Here is a 21176-nt window from a genome sequence, read left to right on the forward strand (position 1 = left end):
GTGCAAAAAAACGACCCAAAAAACTCACGAAACATCATTTTTTTTTCCAAAACAAAACCAAACTAACACAGACAGGACCCTTACCGATTGCTCAGTATCAACAAAAAAAGATCCTTTCAAAACACGTTGAAAGGGCACGGGCTTGAAATAATAAAATCTCAAAAAATTTGAAAAAAAACCCTGGCAGTATAGTTCCAACCCAAAAAAAAAAAAATGTAAATTAAAGTTGAACAACTCACTTATTCCATTGAAGGATCCTTTGGAGGAAGAAACGAATACACAAAATTCTCGTTATCGTTCGATTGCGTTTTCGTTTCCCGTTTCCCACCCCATTTTCTTCGATTACCTCGTTTGTTATTTGTTTTTAAAATTAGACCACTATTAGCAAAACTTTGCACATGCTCAGTCACATCACTAGCACCACCAGTTGATACTTCTCTTTCGTTCGCCCAGTCTAACACTGCCTTTTTATTTTTATTTGATATTACAATTCTTATTACCACACCTTTACGTACACCATAAGCAAACGATCCCAAAGTCCGATCAACAACAACTTGATTCGATTGATCACGCGCCTCCCAGCCAGTCACCAACGACAAACCTCTTGTAAAAGTTAAAACAGCATGCGCACACAACGAAGGCTGGCACAACACATTATCTTTCGTCGGAATGAAAAACCAAACATCCTTTCCCAAACCACTTGCAGAAGGACCCCTCTTAATTAAATCCATAAAATATTGCGGAGTACCCATAACATTATTAAAATCCCTTGATGTCTGATAACTTCCACAAATCAGAAACAATTTCTCACCACACGGCGTTTTCGAAACACTATCATTACCCCCAATTTCAACATGTGCCGCCGTCCACCACTCATTCCATTGTACCATGGCATCTCTCCTTACACCAGTAAAACCATCAGGCAAAACACCACTCATTAAACCATCCACACAAAACGTCCAACCTATTGAATTACACAAACCAGCATACGACCCAACTTCTTGATACAACCTGCTATCACCACTCTCCGACTTTAATTTACTAACATAATTATACACATCGCCCTGATCTCTACAGCCCCGGAACCCTTCCACTAAACTTTCTTGCAATCCCACAATTTCTTCATTATTTATTGCCAATGGTACCTTTGGCCAACCATTCTCTCCAACCAGTCCCCCTTTACCTTCTATAGTTAATTTATTCTTTAAGGAGTTCCAACTATTTATACCCCGCCCATCGACTGTTTCCACTTCTTTCCATCCGAGACTTATTAATTTTTTCCGATCGTAGTACTGATGTTTGAACTCGTTCATTTCGATTAGCAAATCTTGTCTGCCTCGTGTCGTTCTAAACACGATAATTCTGTTTAAAATTACAAAAAAACGATTAATGCTAGCCTATGAAATCCTAAATTGTTATAAGTAATTAACGAACCTTTTAGTGTCCATACTTTGATAAAATAGAATATTCCGTTTCTTCGTTATTACAATCGTTTTTGCAAAGCTTCGATAAAAGATCCAACAGTCGATGAATAACGCCGCTATAAAAATTTGACCTCTCCGCAGTAAACGTATTCTGAATAACTTTATCAATAGAGCAGTCAATCACACTGTTCTCAATTTACTTTCCTCCAAAACTTCCATTAGTGACTGTCAATTACTGCCATACCGAGGGAATTACTTCCGAAAACTCCATTAGTGACTGTCATTTACTGCCATGCCGAGGGATTTACTTCATAACTTTACTCCCCTCACAACGCGGAGCAAATGGAACTGCCACACGTGACAGATCACTACTACATTAATCTTCCTGGGAAAAATGCAAATAAACCCAGAAGATTAACCAATCAACTACACCTAATAACTGGCATAAATCTCTGTTGATCCACATCAGTCAAAGTCACAAAACTCACTTCCCAAAAAATCAATTTTCAACTCAGTCATGCCTGTTCTATTCGCAGCCGACCCCCCTCTTCCATTTAACTTGAACAACAGAATGGCACTGCTGACGAAAATTGTAGGATCGGACAACCCGATCTACTCCAGTTATTTTATAGTGGAATACATCTGGCCAGGACAGCCGCACAACCTGGACCTTATTACACGGCGCGTGTTCGTCCTCAAGAGAAGCGAGGACGGACAAAAACTTCAACAAGTTTGCAGGGGACGAACACGCGCCTTCAGGATGAACCTGACAAGAACCACAAATCAATTTATCTAATTATTTTTTTTTACTGCACGAATCTATTCTTCTACAAAACTGCTCGATTTTATTTTTCTTTACTGCATGCTTACTACGCCTGCCACGACCAACACGAACATCATTGAAACACTTGACACAAATCGAGGACACAAATCTTCAATTCCACCATCACCAATTGGACAAATATGGCTCCGATAAGGCACGAAACTCACATCCACTTGGCCAACGCGGAATGTAGTATTCTTTTCACAACATACAGCAGTCGCGTTCCCCAGCTCAATTTCTTCGCATACATCAGACGAGAAAACAAGAGGCCACAAAAGAGCAAACAGAAAGTAAACTTTCAGCATTTTGATCTGGAATACTCAATAAAAACTTAGAACAAACCACTATTGGTGTTGCTTTCCATTTATACTTAATTAGCCCAGTAAATCCCTTGACTTTGACAATACCACTAATCAAGACCCACTTGGCACAGCACACTAGGCAACCCTGTTTATAATCATAAGATTAAAGGTTCGAAACCCATCGCCTCCGCTTTTTCTAAAGAGCCGTAATATGACGATGCTAAATTTTGATTGGTTGAAAAAGACTTTTGTAAATTCATACAGCACGCTTTTATTATCTTGAAATTCATACAGACGATTCTGCTCAGTACAGTTCAGTTGCTTACCAAATTACTTGAATTGAAAACTTGTAGCAGAAAAAGAGCGTTTTTACCGAGCCCGCGCCCCGAATAGCACTTAGCAAAAACTTGCAATTAAAAGCCTTTATTAGAAAGGATATTGCAACGATAACTCTGTCTTCACACAATATAGCACTTGGCACTAGCACCTACATAGCCGCCTCTAAAAAGATAGAAAAAGAAGAAGCAAACAATAAGAAGAGAGTTATCATACATAGTAACCTGCTATATAAAAACATGTAATTTGTAACTGGGGGTTATAAAAAACACTGGATCTTTTCTGCTGCCCCCACCCCCCCAAGCCTTATATAGCCGTTAAATCTGCACCCCCCCCCCCCAAATCTAAGTTTTTGTGAATTGTACGAGCGATATTTGCATTTCATTGAAACAAGAGTGTCTAGGTAGATTGAAGGCACTTTTAGAATAGTTTCCTTAAGAAGTTTTAAAAAATCCAGCCCTTATTGTAGCCGATAACACCAAAAATGATCTAATACAGAAATTTTTTTTGATGCTTACGTTATATGCAACAAATTTTGGTTGAATACGTAATACTTTCAAACAATAGTTGTGGTAGCTTTTAGTAAATGCATATTGCTCATATATATTCACGTATAAGATTACTTAGCTTTAACAATATGTTTACACATTTATAAATGGGGGTGCCTAACTAAGCGGGGGGGGGGCGCTAGCAGAAAAGATCCAAAACACTGGGGGGGGGGGGCGAAACAGAATAGATCCATTTTATCAATATCTCAATCTGCTGGATGGCCCGTCGGTTGGTTCAAAAGATCCCGCAGTCTGAATCGCTTGGAATTAACCGTACTATCTGATGTGTTAACTCCAATTTAAAGGAGTAGGAAACCGTACTGCATATGTTTGGAGTGCACGATGGATGGAAGAAAATTGAACCGATAAGCTTGGTGGCCTAGATATTTGAGTTTTGATTGACGTGAGATTGAAAAACCTGTGCCCACTTTAATTTCGGCCACGTTGTAGGTTTCTTTTAACATCTTAATGATATTTTTTCAAAAATGTAAGTTTCTTTCAGTTTGAGAACGCGGAGATTTGTTGTTTTCCTGCGTTTAGGTGAAGCTTCGGAGAAAATTGATTTTCAACTATTCTAAACGGTATCAAACTTTACTGTGGTATCAACGCGCAATAGTGAAAGTATGTTGTATTGGTAAGGTACAGTGAACTGAAGGATTTGCCATTGAAAGCTTGCAGAAATGAAACAGAAAAATTGTTTCTGTGACGGTTATAATTGAACTACTTAAGTTTGAAGTACTTGGGTTTGTTGTATAACCGTTTTTTGCCCCTTTAGTTGAACATAACAAAGTGAAGGAGAGGGTTTGTTATTGAATGCCAATAGAGACCAAACTGATATAATTTCCTCGGCGGTTACGTTTTTTAACTGGATAAGTTTAAACCGCGTTGGTTTGGGAAAAGTCCGGGTACGGATGGTTGCATAATTTTTATACTTTTAATCAAACAAAACCAGAAAAATTTGTCGTACCGGTGGCAATTCCACACTTATAATTAATTTAAGTTGATCAATGTTTTCAGCATTTACTCTACGAAACTATTTAAAGATATGGAAGGTATTTAAAGATTTTTATTTAGTGGCGGGGGGAACTATATACTGAAACGGTTTTTTTGTTCAGCCATTTGTCGCCGATCGATATATTCATCATAGTGGGTTGTGTGTGGTATCATTAGAAAGCCCATTCAGCATAGAATATATAACGGAAAAGATTTTTTGAATTTCGTTTTTTCCACTGAGTTATTGAGGCTTAAAATTTTGTAAACATTTGTCTGATTTTCGTTATTATTGTTCACATTTTCCTTAGTTTTACGCAGTTTTTGCCAATTTTGCCCAAAAAATATGATAAAATTGGTAACGATAGAGTTGTTGGGTATACCTCGAAAAACCAATGTGTTTATGAAAAATCCAATTTTTTACTTAAAATTTTCGCTAAATTTTTCAGAATTCAGTCTTTTTATCAAACATGTCCAAATAAAATCGGATTGTAATCAGTTGTTTTTTTAAATCGGAAGAGAGTTCATTATCTTCTCGTGTCACGTTATTGTAAGGTAAGATGTCACAATATTAGCTTTGAGAAAGAAGGCACACCTGAACGAACACATCAATTTTTTCTTTGAATAGATTGTGGTTTTAACTGCTTCGACACTCTTCTTGCAGAATTTAATTGGTTTTTTCAATTTTGTCGTTGTTTGTCATTCTTCTGAAGGTGTTCTGATATATTCCGAAAAATTGTAGGTCTAAACTGCTTCCAATGCAGAAACAAGACCTATGCTGATTTCAGTAGATAGCATAACTCTTTGAAAAAAACTTGATCAAATGTTTTAAGAAAATGTAGACGTTTTCTTTAAATTTGCATTTTCCCTGTTCTTTTTTTTCTACTTGTTACCTTGTCTCAACAATTACACGTTGCAAACAAAACTATAAGTGTCAAGGAAAAGCACAATTGAACATATCAAAGCGTTTTATTGCATCGCTTATTGTTTTCCGGTTTTTTTCAAAAGAGTAATTTTATATTTGTTCTTTTGTTGTCGAATGGTTAACTCTGGATAGTTTTAGGTCTTTGCTGCTTGCTATGGAAGAGCAAATGAGCCTTCTTACTCGTATAAGTTGATTGCTAAAATTTTTTATGACTTTGGAAACAAATGTTAATGAGTTTATGTCCAAGTTTGAGTTAAATCTGTGGTGTCTTGTCATATTAGAAAACTAAATTTAAGTCAGTTAATGGCTTGGACACTGATTTTTAATTTTTTTTTGAATTTTTTATTTTCAATATTTGTTGTTCTTTTTTAGTCGTAAGATAATCTGGACAATGAGAAGTCGTGGTAAATGATTTCAGTTGATGGCTGATGGTGTCCGTGACCTTAAAAATGTTCCGTTTTTTGTTCTTGCTTACTTGTTTCCTATTTTCGATTATAACATATTCTGAATATTGAAAAGATTAATAGCTTTGGTTTGAGATATTAAAGAACCTATTTGTGGATTTGCTAGCTAATGTTTTTATGTCTTTAAATATAACTTTCCTTTTTTTCCGTTTGAATACTTGTTGCCTAGTTTTGATGTTCAACGGTCAGGTATCTCATTATTGGTATTCAAACAAGGCGCAATTGATTGTATGTTTCTGTTTTAGCAGATTAGAATACGTTTTTATCTACTTTGACGCCGTTCTCTTACAAAATTTTATTGCATTTCGTTTTTGACTGAGTTTGTTGGTTAATTTTGTAGACGTACGACATATTCTGGTTAATTACAGTTCTCAAAGTGTTCATTTTGCGGTATGAATGAATAGAGACCTATTTAAACGTTTCAATTGATATCTAATGGTTTTTCACTATCTGAAATTATCTGTTTTCCAGAAAACGTGAACACTTTTTTTAACTCTCGTTTTTTTTCTTTTTTGTCTGCTTGTTACCAAGTCTCATCAAGGGCTGGTCCCATTTTTTTCTGGTAGAAAGAAAACTAGTTTGCTAATTTTAGGTTTTAGTTGACACTATTTCCACTTTGTGATGAAGTTTTTTTGTCTATTAGTTCTTGGATGTAAATATTTGATTTTTTGTTTGTCTTGTCTCGTTTTCTTAATATTGGCAGGTCGCATTGGCCCAATAATGTGCCAATATGTACTTTACTAGGTGATTGGAGTTGGAAGCTATTCATACACCAATTTTTTTCGATCAATTTTGAAATTTTAAGTTTATCGCTTCCTCATTTGGTGGTCAATTAAGCCAAACTTGTGGATAAGCCGGGTTGGAACATTATGTGCGAACGCACATTCTCAGCCTCTTTGTTGGCATCAGTTGCTATCGCGGTAAATAACTAGCTCCCTCTTTTTCAAAAATGATTTTATCTCTGGATAGATTACCTTTGGGGGATTAAGTTTTTTTACTTTCGCGTTTCATTTTTTTCTGCTTCTCCAGACCAGTACTGTTGCCCCCTGAAGTTTTTTTTGCTTCAAAAAGGCTAGAGGATTTTGGGGGCTGTATCAGCTGTTGTTTTGTTTCTTTTCAACTCTGACTCATGGCCAATCAATTTGGCGCGTGGCCTAAATTGCTTTTATTCATACACCAAGTCTGTTGCTAAACAAAACCGATTCAATGATAGGATTATAAAAGGCCTGGATAGACGAGTGGATAAGGCTTCAGTCTAGGACGGCTGAGGTCGCGTGTTTGGAACCCTCCCTAGTTAAATTTTTTGCGCCCATTTAGAGTTATCTGCTGAGAGATTATCTGCTGAGATTATCTTTCGAGATTAATTTGTCCGACGTTTGTCAGTTTATGTTTTGAATGTAAGTAACCAGGAAGAACCTGATAGACACTAACAAGTATTCATCTGTCTGAAATATAAAGTCTCGTCAAACTGCTACGCCAAAAGTGGATTGCACGTTTCAAAGGTCAGTTTTCAGAACCAAGTTGGAGGTTTGAATAATAGAAAACATAGCGGCGTGTGCCACGAAGTAGAAATAAAGGCGTTGAAAAACACTGCCCACATTGCTCATTTTTGCTCAATTGCATGTTTTAGCGTATTTCAGTTGTTCGATAATTTCAACTTTACGGGACAGACTAAATAAGCATGTTCATTTGCATGTCGGCAATTTTTTGAACGTTTGCCTATTTTGTATAGTCTCTCCCATTATTTTGAAGTCAACGCAAACGGTTCAAAAACTTTCAAGTTGAGTTGAAAGGTCAAGTAATGTTCGATTAGTTTTAATGTTCGATTATAGTCTTTCTAATGAAGTTGAAATAATCGAACGTTTGAAAAACACCAATCATGCAATTGAGCATGCAAATTAGCAATGTGGACAGTGTTTTTGAAACGTTTGCTTATTTGAACTTCATTGGACACGCTAAAACTTGGGACACACTATAAATAGTCTGTCGCATAAAGTTGAAATAAGCGAACGTTCGAAAAACGCTAAAAACGTGCAATGGAGCATCAATGTGTTCATTTGAATGCCAACGTTTGTGAATGCAACGCAAGTGAACGTTCGAAAAACTCCTGGCTAGCAAATGAACAATGCTAATATCTGCATGTTTTAAATTTGAACTTTGACCTTTGAAACGTTCGATAGCGTTGCAACTTTGTCTATAACTTGGCAACTGACTATAACTTTGTCGGCCATGCTTAGAGTAAGTCCCATAAAGTTGCAACGCTATCGAACGTTTCAAAGGTCAGAGTTCAAACTTTAAACATTCAGACATCAGCATTTCGTTGTTCATTTCCATGTCAAGAGTTTTTCGAACGTTCGCTTGCGTTGCAACTTTATGGGACTTACTATACGGCAACCGTCAATTATATAGTCTGTCCCATAAAGTTGAAATGACCGAAAACGCCAAAACATGCAATTGAGTATGCAAATGAGCAATGCAGACAGTTTTTTGGAACATTCGCTTATATAGTCTGTCCCATAAAGTTGAAATAACCGAACGTTCGAAAAACGACAAAAACGTGCAATTGAGCATCAATGTGCTCATTTCAATGACAACGTTTTCTCCACTAAGTTTTCATTCATCAATTTTTTCTACATGTTTTAAATTTGAACTTTGAACTCTAACCTGTGGCTTTTGAAACGTTTGCATATTTCAACTTTATGGGACACGCTATAGTAAGTCCCATAAAGTTGCAACGCAAGCGAACATTCGAAAAGCTCGGGGCATGCAAATGGGCAGTGTTTTGCTAGATATCTGCATGTTTTAAATTTGAACTTAGACCTTTCAACGTTCGATAGCGTTGCAACTTTATGGGACTGACTTTATTGCAACTTTATGGGACACGCTATATTTGTGTTTGCGATTTGCGTTATTGACGTTTGCGAACTGATTTCTGGTAAGGTCTTTAGCGACGTTGGCAGCTTTCAGAGAAGGTAAGCGACCCATTTACGAACTAGTTAACAGAGCTCCTGTTTCAACTCTGGATACCCTCGAGGTTTCCGATCCAGCCAGAGAAGCAGAGCTGACAATGGTGCAATCAGCTGTACAATGGAGTAATCAGCTGTACCATGGTGAAATCAGGTGTGCCCCAGAAGTGCAGTTTTCTACAACAGTATTTTGTTCTTTACTTTGTCTAAATCCCGTACAAGTTTTACTCTTGAACACATCCTTAATAGGACGAAGTTAGCCCCTCCCGCATTAGGAAAAATAACATTTTGTATATAGGCCTTGAAAAAAAGTTTGATCGTTGAATAATTAATTGCTCTCAAACGAAGTTTGTAGAAATTATATTAGTCCTGTCGGTCTTTTTTTTATGCGATTTTTCGCTTGAGCAATTTTTCGTCTGACGAGTTTTGGTTTTTCGTACTCAAAAAAGGGATAAACAGGTAGCGCCCAGCGGGCATTAAGTGCTATTAGAGCCTTTCAGCTCTGTTTCAGCTCACTGTTTTGGAGACTTATACTAATGGTGTGAAGGGCGGTTCTTAGAGGTTGAAGAACCCTCCACTATTGACCCCCCACTATTGCCCCCAACCCCCCCCCCCCCCCCCCGCGGTATGTTACCGCCCACCCCACTGTTGCCCCCCCCCATTTCTAGTTACTAACGATATAGTGCTCGCTAAAAACGCAAATTTATACTATTTTGCACAATTTTTTGACATATCATTGTCAGCCCTAGGTGTCAAGGAACCTCTTCCAGGGTTTTAAAATTTGGTAACTGTATAGTTTCTAGTGGTAATGGAATGGTTTCAACATTTTTCTTAACATCACGATTTTTAGCATTTTGACAAAACGTGCAATTTCAAATTTTTTGACATTTATTTTTACTTAAGTCTTTCCAGACCCACGGGCCAGAAAAACCTATGAGGTTTGAAAATAAGTTACTGACATTTTGTATTGACCATGGAATAGTTTTTCAACCATTTAATGTTGAAAATTTTGGCAATTTATAGAACTTTCAAGATTTTTTCAAGCTTTGGAAATTTTTGTCGATTTTTTAGCCTCAAGAGCAAAAGAACTTCCTCTAGGGTTTGAAAATAAGTTACTGTATAACTTCTCGATGTATTGGAATGTTTTGCTATGTTTTAACATCACGAACTTTAGTATTTTTTTTTAGAAAACGTGCAATTTCTTTTTTTAAGATTTATAGTCATTATTCAGGTTTTTTGAGCCTCAAGGGTCATAACACTTCCATTAGAGTTTAATAATAATTTACTGTAAAATTTTTGACTGGTTATGGATTAATGTTCAACTTTTAAATATCACAAATTTTAGCAATTTTTTAATAAAAATTTTTTTTAAGTCTTTGAAATTTTTGTCGTTGTTTTGATTTCTCTAGCCTCAAGAGCCACGGAACTTCCCATAAGGTTTACTAATATTTTATTGCATATTTTATGGATGTAATGGAATGTTTTTCAAAATTTTTATACCACGAATTTAAGCGAATTTTCAAAATTTTTGCAATTTTGTTTGAATTTTCGTCACCAGTGGACCTGAGACCTCATCCAAGGTTTGATAATAAGCTGCTGGATCAATTCTAGAGTTATTGGAATGGTGATCGATCTTTTTTTACTCATTTTCTATCGATATTTTGCGGAAAATTTTTATGTTCCAAGTGTATGGAGCTTTGAGCCAGTTAAACTATGTCAGGCTTGAAACAGGGATACTGGATAGCCTCTTGAAACAATGAAATGGTTCTTAAGATAATATTATCTTGAATTTTAGCAAGATTTTAATAAAATTTTCAATTGTTTCCAATTTTGTCCTGGAGATGGTTTACTTGACTCAACTTTTGAGACAAAAAATGTTGAATGTTGCGGCGAAGTTGAAAACTTTTGAATTTTACCTTGCGGTTTTTTTCTATATGATTTACTTACTAGCAGGGCTGGGAAACGAAGTTGCAGAAGCGAATGTGAAATATTTCCATCTCTTTTTCTCTCTCGTCCGTTAGTGTTTCTTTCCTTCTCTTTCTCGTTCACTTTTTATCTCTCTCACACTAGTTCTCTCTCCCTCTTTGTTGATGCCGCATTTCAGCTGCTGTTATGTGGCGTAATTTCATCTCTGATCCTCATTAAAAATGAATTATCATAAATTACTTAACATGCATTTTTTAAGGAAATCATTGTTAATTGCTCTTAAAGCAATTTGTTTCAAAGATATTAATCCTGTTTGTCTATGTAATTTATCGCTCGAGCGATTTTTCGTCTGACCCATTTGACTTTCGGCTTCAGAACTGGGGAAAGAGGTAGCGCCCAGTTTGCATTAAGTTTGCTTAGAGCCGTTCAGCCCACTAGTTTTCAAGTATGCGATTAAAAAATTTTTCTGGAGACTTATACCTATGGTGTGAAGGGCGGTTCTCAGAAAATCCCACACCCCCACCCACTCACCGCCATCACATCAGTCCCCCAAATTCAATCTTGCACGCATCTGGCCACTCATCAGCGGCTTGTGGGACGTGATATGAATCTATCACAACCGAACGTGAGACCAGTTTTCCTCCAAAAAAGTATAATTATTCTATTTCGGCTTATCGCGATTTCTGGGAAATTTTTCGTTAACACGCATGTCCTATTTTAAAACATGGAGAATTTGTTGAGAAATCAGCCAATCACAAAGCAATATTCCTATTTTCTCAATTGTGATTGGCCAGCAGTAAAATTTCAATTTTGGTACGTCTGCCATTTTCACTAGCGCCGCAATTGAGACGTGGACTTAACTCTAGAACAGAGAATAATAGAAGAATAAATAATTCAACTGCCTGGATGCTCGAAATGTTTCCGCAACTGCAAGTTCCGCGCTTCCGCAAGGACCACTTATATTCTCATAAGTGAACACAATCAAAATGCTTGTAATGAAAAGCAGGCACCTCTAAAAGCCGTAAAAGATCAAACTGAATGAAAATTTAACGCCTGCGGCAATTGTAATCGCGCAATAGTACGTTGTCTCGGCAAATTATGCGTTGCCATCATGCCCATTTTAATACCTACTTAATAATCCCTTCTGAACTATTGAATAAGATTGTAATCTCGTGTAAGGTTGGATTAATTTTGAACTTGCCCCTATTAATGTTTTCCAAAATCACCATTCAAAATCAAAGCTTGTATTGGAAAACGATTTATTGGCTTTGGTTCTTAAAATGATCCCAGCTCTTGTGTTCGTAGAAAGAGAGGACACAGAGAATTCCTTAAGTAATTGCTGAACAAATAACTAACGTAGCAGATTGACAGCTCTTTGGCAGCTTTGTTTTTGAAAAAAAAAATGGACTGTTTATTCATGTGTTCCATGTTGAACCGTCCTCAAATATTCCCCTCAAAAATCTAATCAAAGAAGCAGCCGTTGAGGGCAATTGCCAGGAGAAATAATGCAGACGGGGTTAGCTCTATGGAATACAAGCCTGTGTGAATAATTCCATAAGATTCTTATTTCGATCTGTCAACTTATGACGAAATGTTTAACCAATCTTTTAGATATTTGTGGTCGTCCGCTTTTGACCTCGAATTTGTTATTGTTTAGGTGTCGTTTTTATGAATGCTGGGTATTTGATTCTTAAGTAGTGCTTTTTGAAAAAACAGGGTTGTTACTGAAGTATAGAGATGATTGATGTAATATGTCGCAAATTTATTTCAGAAATGGATGAACTGATTACGGTTGTGTTATCTTTGTTTTTTGGATTGGCCAGCTTCTATGCAATTTACTCCATTTTTTTATATGTCTATCAATCGGGAATATTCTGGAACATTGATGTGAGCATGCAAACGAGACACGTGCTGAGCTCCCGGAAGATAATAGCTTACAAAGTGTATAGGGGCGACTACGCAAAAATATACCAAACCTTCGCGCCTATTATGAGATTGGCGCCGTACAGTGACACCATCGGAATATATTACGATAACTCGGGAACTGTAAGAATTTCTACCTGTTATTGGATTTTGCAACAATCGCTCCCGTCTGGTACCGAGTATAGAATTATATCCCCTTCTAAACTATGCTCTTATATTACATAATACTCAAGCCTACGGTTCAGATGAGCCCTGATTCTCATTTTTATTAGATCTTTTCCGTTTGTGCAAAGCTGAGTGGGTAGATATTATTTGCACCCCACAGACGCATGTGCCATATTTTAACATAATGATTTACTGTGTAATGACACGTGCTCTGTAACTTGAGGGGGGGGGGGGCACAAACGGAGAAGATCCTGCTTTTTGTTTTTATATTTATCCATAAATTGCTGGCTCGTGTTTTAGTCTCCAATTACCTCCACTTTTGCAATAGGGGAGGAGATTGTTGAAAAGATCTTAATTATCTGAACATAGATTTGCGTGTTTCTTATTTCGTACCCCAGTTGCAATTGGTGAGAGTATTACACTACAAGTTATGTATAAAATAGCACGTGCGCCTGGAAGCTTCAGTTCTATGTCCAAAGTAGGAGGGTAGTTGAGTGCATGTTTATGCTCTCATAGAAATGCAGGCACAGCAATGGTCCTTTTATGGCCTTCAGCTACTTGGTCATGTTAGGAGATTTTTTTTTACTTGATTGAAGTAAATCGTGTGCAAGTGAAATGAATGCCAGGATATGAAAAGTTATTTTTAGTTGTAAAAAGGTGTACAGTTAATGCTATCAATTCCTTCTGGTACGTTCGTTGCTTGTAATAGAATTTTTTGCGTTTGTTACGAGTCGTAACCAGTGCTCAAATTACTTTGAATGGTTCCAAGTTCATTGTAGCTAGGGAGCTGAGCCTAGCTAGTTTGCAATTATCTAGGTTTTCGACTCGGAGAGAAGTCTTGCGTATTTACAATTTTTTACGACTCGAAGAGGAGTATTGGTACTTCAGAGGTTTATGCGACTCGAAGAGGAGTATTGGTACTTCACAGGTTTATGCGACTCGAAGAGGAGTATTGGTACTTCACAGGTTTATACGACTCGAAGAGGAGTATTTGTATCCTACAGGTTTTTACAACTCAAAGAGGAGTATTGATTTTCTACAGGTTTTTTAATAGAGCAAGTTTATGACTTGAATTTTAACTTCTTTCGTGTCGAACTTTTACCTCTGTTTTTGATTGTTGACTAGTTTTTGAACATTTGACTTCAACAGTAACTTAGTTTTTTATGTATAGTTATTAAGAACTTCTGGTACTATTCAAAGGTAGAAAGGTCATTTTGGAGATTTTTTGATCCTATATAGGTCACCCCTACTTATCTATACTACAGACCACCCTGCCTTCCCCCACCGTACCTACCTCCCCCACCTTAACTGCCGCACCACGTACTTAACTGCCCCCACCAACCTATCTGCACCCCCCGCCCCAATACCTACCTACCCCGCCCCGCCCCCTCCTCCTGCCCCCAATCACTCCACCACCTACCCACACGTTAAAAAAATTGTCTGCATTTTCTAAAAGAGTTAGTAATGTGTTCTATTGGGCTACTTTTTCTCGTGTCTATTTTGATGTTCTGGTTTTGGTAAGGTTAGATTCGAGATTATAATGCATGACTCCATTGGCTATATTTTTTAGCTAAAATCATGACTTAAAATTTGACTTTTGTTTTTAAACATAATTTCTGTTTTAGAATTATGACTTCGGTTTTCGAACAATGGACTTTAAAACCAGCCCCCACGGCGACCGACCCCCCCCCCCTCCCCCAAACACGCACACACCTATCCCTCTACCACGCCCCCCCCCCCACTACCCCACCAACCTACCCACCCCTAAAACTTTTTTTCAGGTTGTTTAATGTTTTTGTAATAGGTAGGATAGTTTTTTGAATGACTCGTCGAATCGTTATCGGTATTTTAGCGGCTATGTTTTAGCTAGAGCAAGTTTGTTCATGACTTTTGATTTTGACTTCATTCGTTTTGAATATTTGCTGGTTTCTGATTGTTGACTTCTGTTTTTTAACATTTGTTTTTATCAGATACTTAGTGATTATGTTGGGGAGGAAGGTAAGTGAAACTGTTTTGTCCGGGAGGGGAGAGAAAAAAGAATAAGCGAGAAAAAAAGTAAATCAAGCTAAAGCTAGAAAGGTTGAGCATCAATCTGCTGTGTCTTTCTGATTGTTGACTTCTGTTTTTTAACATTTGGTTTTATCAAATACTTAGTTTGTAATGTATAGTTACTAGGAACTGCTGGTAGTGTTCAAGGTTAAGAAATTGTTTTGAAATTTTTATAGTATTTAAGTCACAGCTATTTGTCCAAACTACTGACCCCACCCCTCACCCAACCACCTAACCCCAGCTTCTACCTACACCACTGAACTGAAAATTGTGTCTTCGTTTTCTAAAAAACTTATATTGGGCTACATTGTTTTTCTCGTGTTTGTTTTGATGTTCTGATTTCGTCAGTCCCCTCTCTCTCCCTTATCGATCTACCGCCGCCATCCCTCGAATCACTCCACCTACCCCCACCCCTCCAGCTTTTCACTGCCTAACTGCCCCCTTACACCTAGCCTCACCCCGCCAAGACCCTAAACTTAAAGCTGAATCTTCATTTTTAAAACCATGTCTACTTTTTCAGTATGATATTTTTTCATTTCGTTTGATATTTTTTATTTAGGTTATGTTAATTGTACTGCACGACTCTTCGAGTCGTTTCCGATTTTCTAACGGCTCTTTTATTTAGCAGAAAGCAAGTTTATTCATGAATTGCTTGAATTTTGACTTTCTACTCGAGCCTCTACAGAGTGGTAAAACATATAAAATTTTTTGAGCAAATTGATTATGAAAGCTATCAGTTAAATTCAACCTTCTTTTAAAGGAAAATAATGGTTTGGTTCTTAGTTCTGTTTTGAACTTTTATATTAAAAATTAATTTGACACAAAATTAAATAAAGTTAAATTTTTAAATTAAAATTAAAACCTAGAATAATTTAAATTTAGGAATGATCAGTGAAGTTGATATAGATGTTTTTGATAGTGATAACTTTTAAATTCGATTTTTTTGATTTAAAGTTCGAAGAGATTAAACCTGAAATTGACGTTTTGAATAGTGAAAGAATGAATAGTGAAAAGAAAAAATTGACAAAATTTAGGTCGAACGTCGAGCCAAGAAACATATGTACAACCAATAACAATCAAGTTTATTACAATAGCAGTTTCAAGAGTTTGTGTTTGAATTTGAATTTGGGGCATTGGCTCTGAACTGTGCACTGTTACTGGGATACGGAGCCATTTTAAAAAACCGTGGAGGGTTTTCACTGGCTTTTCCTGGTTCAGATTTCTTGTCGATGTGAATCTCTGGCTAGCGGCGTTTGCAGTTGTTAGTGATTATTGTTAGGGAGGAAGGTAAGTGAAACTGTTTTGTCCGGGAGGGGAGAGAAAAAAGAATAAGCGAGAAAAAAAGTAAATCAAGCTAAAGCTAGAAAGGTTGAGCATCAATCTGCTGTGTCTTTCTGATTGTTGACTTCTGTTTTTTAACATTTGGTTTTATCAAATACTTAGTTTGTAATGTATAGTTACTAGGAACTGCTGGTAGTGTTCAAGGTTAAGAAATTGTTTTGAAATTTTTATAGTATTTAAGTCACAGCTATTTGTCCAAACTACAGACCCCACCCCTCACCCAACCACCTAACCCCAGCTTCTACCTACACCACTGAACTGAAAATTGTGTCTTCGTTTTCTAAACTTTTTATATTGGGCTACATTGTTTTTCTCGTGTTTGTTTTGATGTTCTGATTTCCTCAGTCCCCTCTCTCTCCCTTATCGATCTACCGCCGCCATCCCTCGAATCACTCCACCTACTTCCACCCCACCTGCTATTCACTGCCTAACTGCCCCCTTACACCTAGCCTCACCCCGCCAAAACCCTAAACTTAAAGCTGAATCTTCATTTTTAAAACCATGTCTACTTTTTCAGTATGCTATTTTTTCATTTCGTTTGATTTTTTTTATTTAGGTTATGTTAATTGTATTGCACGACTCTTCGAGTCGTTTCCGATTTTCTAACGGCTCTTTTATTTAGCAGAAAGCAAGTTTATTCATGAATTGCTTGAATTTTGACTTTCTACTCGAGCCTCTACAGAGTGGTAAAACATGTAAATTTTTTTGAGCAAAATGATTATGAAAGCTATCAGTTAAATTCAACCTTCTTTTAAAGGAAAAAAATGGTTTGGTTCTTAGTTCTGTTTATTGATTTTAGGCTTTTTTTACATTCAAATGCTCCAACTTAATATCAAAGATTTGATGGTTTTGATAAACAATTCAAGAGACTTAAAAATCATCCCTGAAAAGACATTTTAGTATTCAGCCTCACATACACTTGTATATGGGACTTAAAGATCAGGTGGGGTATCTTTTGTGAAACAAGTTGAAGAGTTGTATAGCAAAGATAGTTATTTTTCTCGGTAAATATAGATATTGGCAAGGGTATGTGGTAATTAAGATTTCAATATGAATAATATCAGTACCTCTGAAGGATGTGAACTTGTGTTGCATGAAATGGGTGTAAATAAAACAATGGGTCGGTTTTTTACAACTATTAGACATGAAGATAAACAAATGATAGTAAATTGTCAAAAACCAGAGCAAATAAATGGCTAGCAAATATACATGAGCAAATATACTAGCAAATATACTAGAGCAAATATACATGTTACAATAGGAAAGCCTTCTGTTAGAATTTGAATGCTATTTAATCGTGGACATGAATTTGAACGCCATGTATGTTCTGATTATGGATATTAAAATATCAAAGAAAAATGCTTTCATTGTAGGTAAGGATAAAAATGTAGTTTAGGATTCTGAAGTAGGAAAGATAAGTATAGAAACTTTTATATTAAAAATTAATTTTACACAAAATTAAATTAAACTAAATTTTTAAATTAAAATTAAAAACTAGAATAATTTAAAATTAGGAATGATCTTTGTGAAATTGATATAGATGTTTTTGATAGTGATAACTTTTAAATTCGATTTTTTGGATTATTTAAAGTTCGAAGCGATTAAACCTGAAATTGACGTTTTGAATAGTGAAAGAATGAATAGTGAAAAGAAAAAATTGACAAAATTTAGGTCGAATGTCGAGCCAAGAAACATATGTACAACCAATAACAATCAAGTTTATTACAATAGCAGTTTCAAGAGTTTGTGTTTGAATTTGAATTTGGGGCATTGGCTCTGAACTGTGCACTGTTACTGGGATACGGAGCCATTTTAAAAAACCGTGGAGGGTTTTCACTGGCTTTTCCTGGTTCAGATTTCTTGTCGATGTGAATCTCTGGCTAGCGGCGTTTGCAGTTGTTAGTGATTATTGTTAGGGAGGAAGGTAAGTGAAACTGTTTTGTCCGGGAGGGGAGAGAAAAAAGAATAAGCGAGAAAAAAAGTAAATCAAGCTAAAGCTAGAAGGGTTGAGCATCAATCTGCTGTCTTTTTACTCGAGACAGCTGCGGCGCGTGGGGGAGCGATTTCCCGCTGTGCTCTTCATTTCGTATGCTGATGTGTTGCGTCATTCCTACACACGGTTTGCTGGTGAAATGTCTACGGTACAGTTCTTTTTCATGGCTAATGAATTTGTCTGAGTTTTGATATGAATCTGTTATACGTCATTGAGAAACTCTAAAATCCGGTGATCACTGATTTTAAATCAGTAATAAAAGATAGGAAGCTTGATTGTTTACCCAAACAGAAAGTCCAAGGTGCTTTTGCAATTGTTCTTTGGACATTGCCTTTTGTTTTCTATAAGACGTCACAATGAGTCACTTTCGTTCTTTTGTGCGCGCGTGATGTAGTCTTTTGCCTGCCGTATCTGAAGTTTCCTCATGCTAGTTGAGTTAGATTCTTCGTGTAACTTTTGCATGTCATGCCATTGAGGTCTCCTTAAACAAATTCTCAGTGCTGTTTTGCGCTTTTTGCATGTGCGATTGGTTGAGCCAGACATTGTTAGCATATAGAAATAAAAGCCGGATGCAAGACTTGTACAGCAGAGGTAAACTTTCCTGTTCAACATTTGAGGTTCCTTAGACGCCACAGCTGGAAAACTCGCTTGTTTGCTCTGGTTGTTATGTCTTTGCAATGTTCATTGCAGTTGAGGTGTGGCCTCAGTGTTTGCACAGTCTTATTCCTAAGAAATTCATGGTTTTCGCTTCAATGTGTTTTCCGTTGATATTTAGGCTATAGCTTTGTCTTTTCGAAGGGTTTCTGAATAGCATGTACTTGGTTTAGGCGGGATTTCTTACTTTGAGCCTACCACACCAATTTATGCGACTATTTGGTGATTCTGCGAGGTTGCTTTGTATTAGCTGACTGGACTTTGACCTGTAATATAATGCGAAGTCATCTGCGACCTGAAATTTTGGGCTAGATTTTCTGTAATGTTTGAGTTTGTAATTTAGGAAAAATATAGGTGCCTCAACGCTACCTTGGGGGACACCAGCAGTTGATGAGAATTTCTCGCATTTTCACGAAAACATTTCTGTGAGAAAGAATTTACCCATTTCATGATTTTTTAAATTTAATTTTAAGTTTGTCAATCAACCCTATTCTCCAAACTGCATCAAAAGTTTTTTCTTTATCGAAACAAGCAGTCCCACCATTTCTGACCACTGGTATGCTTCACTTATATGCTGAGTCAATACAATGAGATTATCAGTTGTGCGTCTGTTGGCTCTATATGCACTTTGTTGTTCAAAGACCTTGGTTGATTCACAGTGGCCTCGGATGAGATTTTGAACAACATTTTGCAGACCTTTGCTATGCAATTGGTAGGGCTAATTGGTCTGTAGTTTTCTGCTATCTTGCTGTCTTTTAGAGGTTTTGGAAGCATTGTTACCGGTGATTCTTTCCAAACACATGAAACGTAAGAATTATTGATTGAGCAGGAAGTAATTATGCATATGAAAACTTTTTTTGGTAGCGCCTTCAGTGGTTGATAGCTGATTTTGTCTGGCCCGAGAAATGATTTACCTGTATGTTTCAAAATTTATTTGAGCTCTTCAACATTTAAAACTGTCAGTTGTTTCGTTTGGATTGGTTTATTTTAGAGGTTTTGTATTTTAATTCACGAAAATACTGCTTCAAATTCTTTTTTTCGTATTGGTGTTCTTTCATTGTCTCGCTGAGTAGGCTTTTAAACATCTCAGATTTTTCATGATTACAGCAACTTTTAAACGTTATTTGTAATTGTTATCCGCTTGGCTGTTTATCGCTGGTGATGGTCTTAATTGCTCTCCAGAACCCCTTGTTTCTGCTTGTTTTGCTGTCAATTAGCTAGTTCCGACTTTCATTCGAACGTTTGAATGCCCTTCTAATTTCTCTTAGCAGGAAATTGATTTCCCATCTCAATCGAAAGTGTCATTCTATGCATTTTTTAGTTGCCTCATCTTTTTTGCTAGATTTGGCTGATTAGCTCTTGACAAATTTGAGTCGTAAAATTTGCTTAGGATTGTTCGATTGATTTATTAATTAGTTCAATGAGGTTATGGTTTACTTCGTTCGGTTTCTCTTTGTTTGGGGGTACACGCAGGGATTTTTGTAATTGACTTTTGCACGCTTTTTGAACTTCTTGAAATGGAGTTGCTTTTAAATCGACTACTCGTTAAAGTTTCAGCTTCAATGTAGTAAGTGTCGCTGCCAAAATTTAGTGAGTGTCGCTGTTACTTGAAAATTGTCAAAGTATTTAAAGACTGAAAGGTTGCAGAAATGTAATTCAAGCAAGCTTGGGGTCTTATGATGATTTGATTTTAAGATGGATAACCGTTGTTCAGTAGTTTGAAGTTTCCGTCATCATTTTGTCCAGCAATTTTTCGCCGTTTTCGGTGTTTTGTGTACAGTTGAGCTCCTGATGAGGTGAATTGAAATCTCCACAGATGTACATGTTCTGCAGCTTGCTGTCAAATATTTCTTTAATTTAGTTCTTGATTTGATGAATTGTAAATATTGATTATCTGTAAGACTCCAATGGTCGTCGTAAGCCTGTCCGTTGGTGCTTTTTCCTGATATAATTGGTCTGACGTCTTCAAACCTTATCCCATTCTTTGCAATGATTACAGACCCTTTAAAACTGCTTGCATTGCTTCTGTTGTAATAAAGCATTCATGTACGAAACGTGTTTGCCATTTCTTGGCTTTATTTAGGCAGACAATGTGATGTTTCCCTCGTCAGAAATAAGAACAGTTTGTGAATGTTGTTTTCTAAGCCATGACAGTCCCATTGTAAAATTTAAGATGGTTCTTGTTGAAGGTTTTGTTGGCTGCTAAACTGACTCATGTTTGTTCTGTTAAGTTTGAACCAAGTTTGTTTTCCTGACATTATCGTGAATTTCTTATCCGTCTATTCTTTCATTGAACACTTTGGTAGCACTGTTTCTAACGGTGCTGATTACATCGCTATAGGACACT

General features: G+C 36.7%; 2 protein-coding genes across 2 annotated transcripts in view; one reads left to right on the forward strand and one right to left on the reverse strand.

The window, feature by feature from the left end:
- LOC142337798 (cyclin-dependent kinase 9-like) overlaps nucleotides 1-21176 on the reverse strand; it is a 209603-nt gene that overhangs the window by 170496 nt on the left and 17931 nt on the right. The gene's annotated exons all lie outside the window — the stretch shown is intronic.
- Nucleotides 12480-21176, forward strand: part of LOC142337799 (testis-expressed protein 264 homolog) — a 35289-nt gene continuing 26592 nt past the window's right edge. Inside the window, exon 1 of the mRNA XM_075387319.1 lies at nucleotides 12480-12750. Coding sequence (XP_075243434.1) covers nucleotides 12598-12750 — 153 coding nt within the window. The 5' untranslated portion in view covers nucleotides 12480-12597. The remainder of the gene's footprint in view (nucleotides 12751-21176) is intronic.

Source organism: Convolutriloba macropyga, chromosome 4 (genome assembly GCF_964194025.1).
Source record: "Convolutriloba macropyga chromosome 4, txConMacr16.3, whole genome shotgun sequence".
Lineage (NCBI taxonomy): Eukaryota > Metazoa > Xenacoelomorpha > Acoela > Convolutidae > Convolutriloba > Convolutriloba macropyga.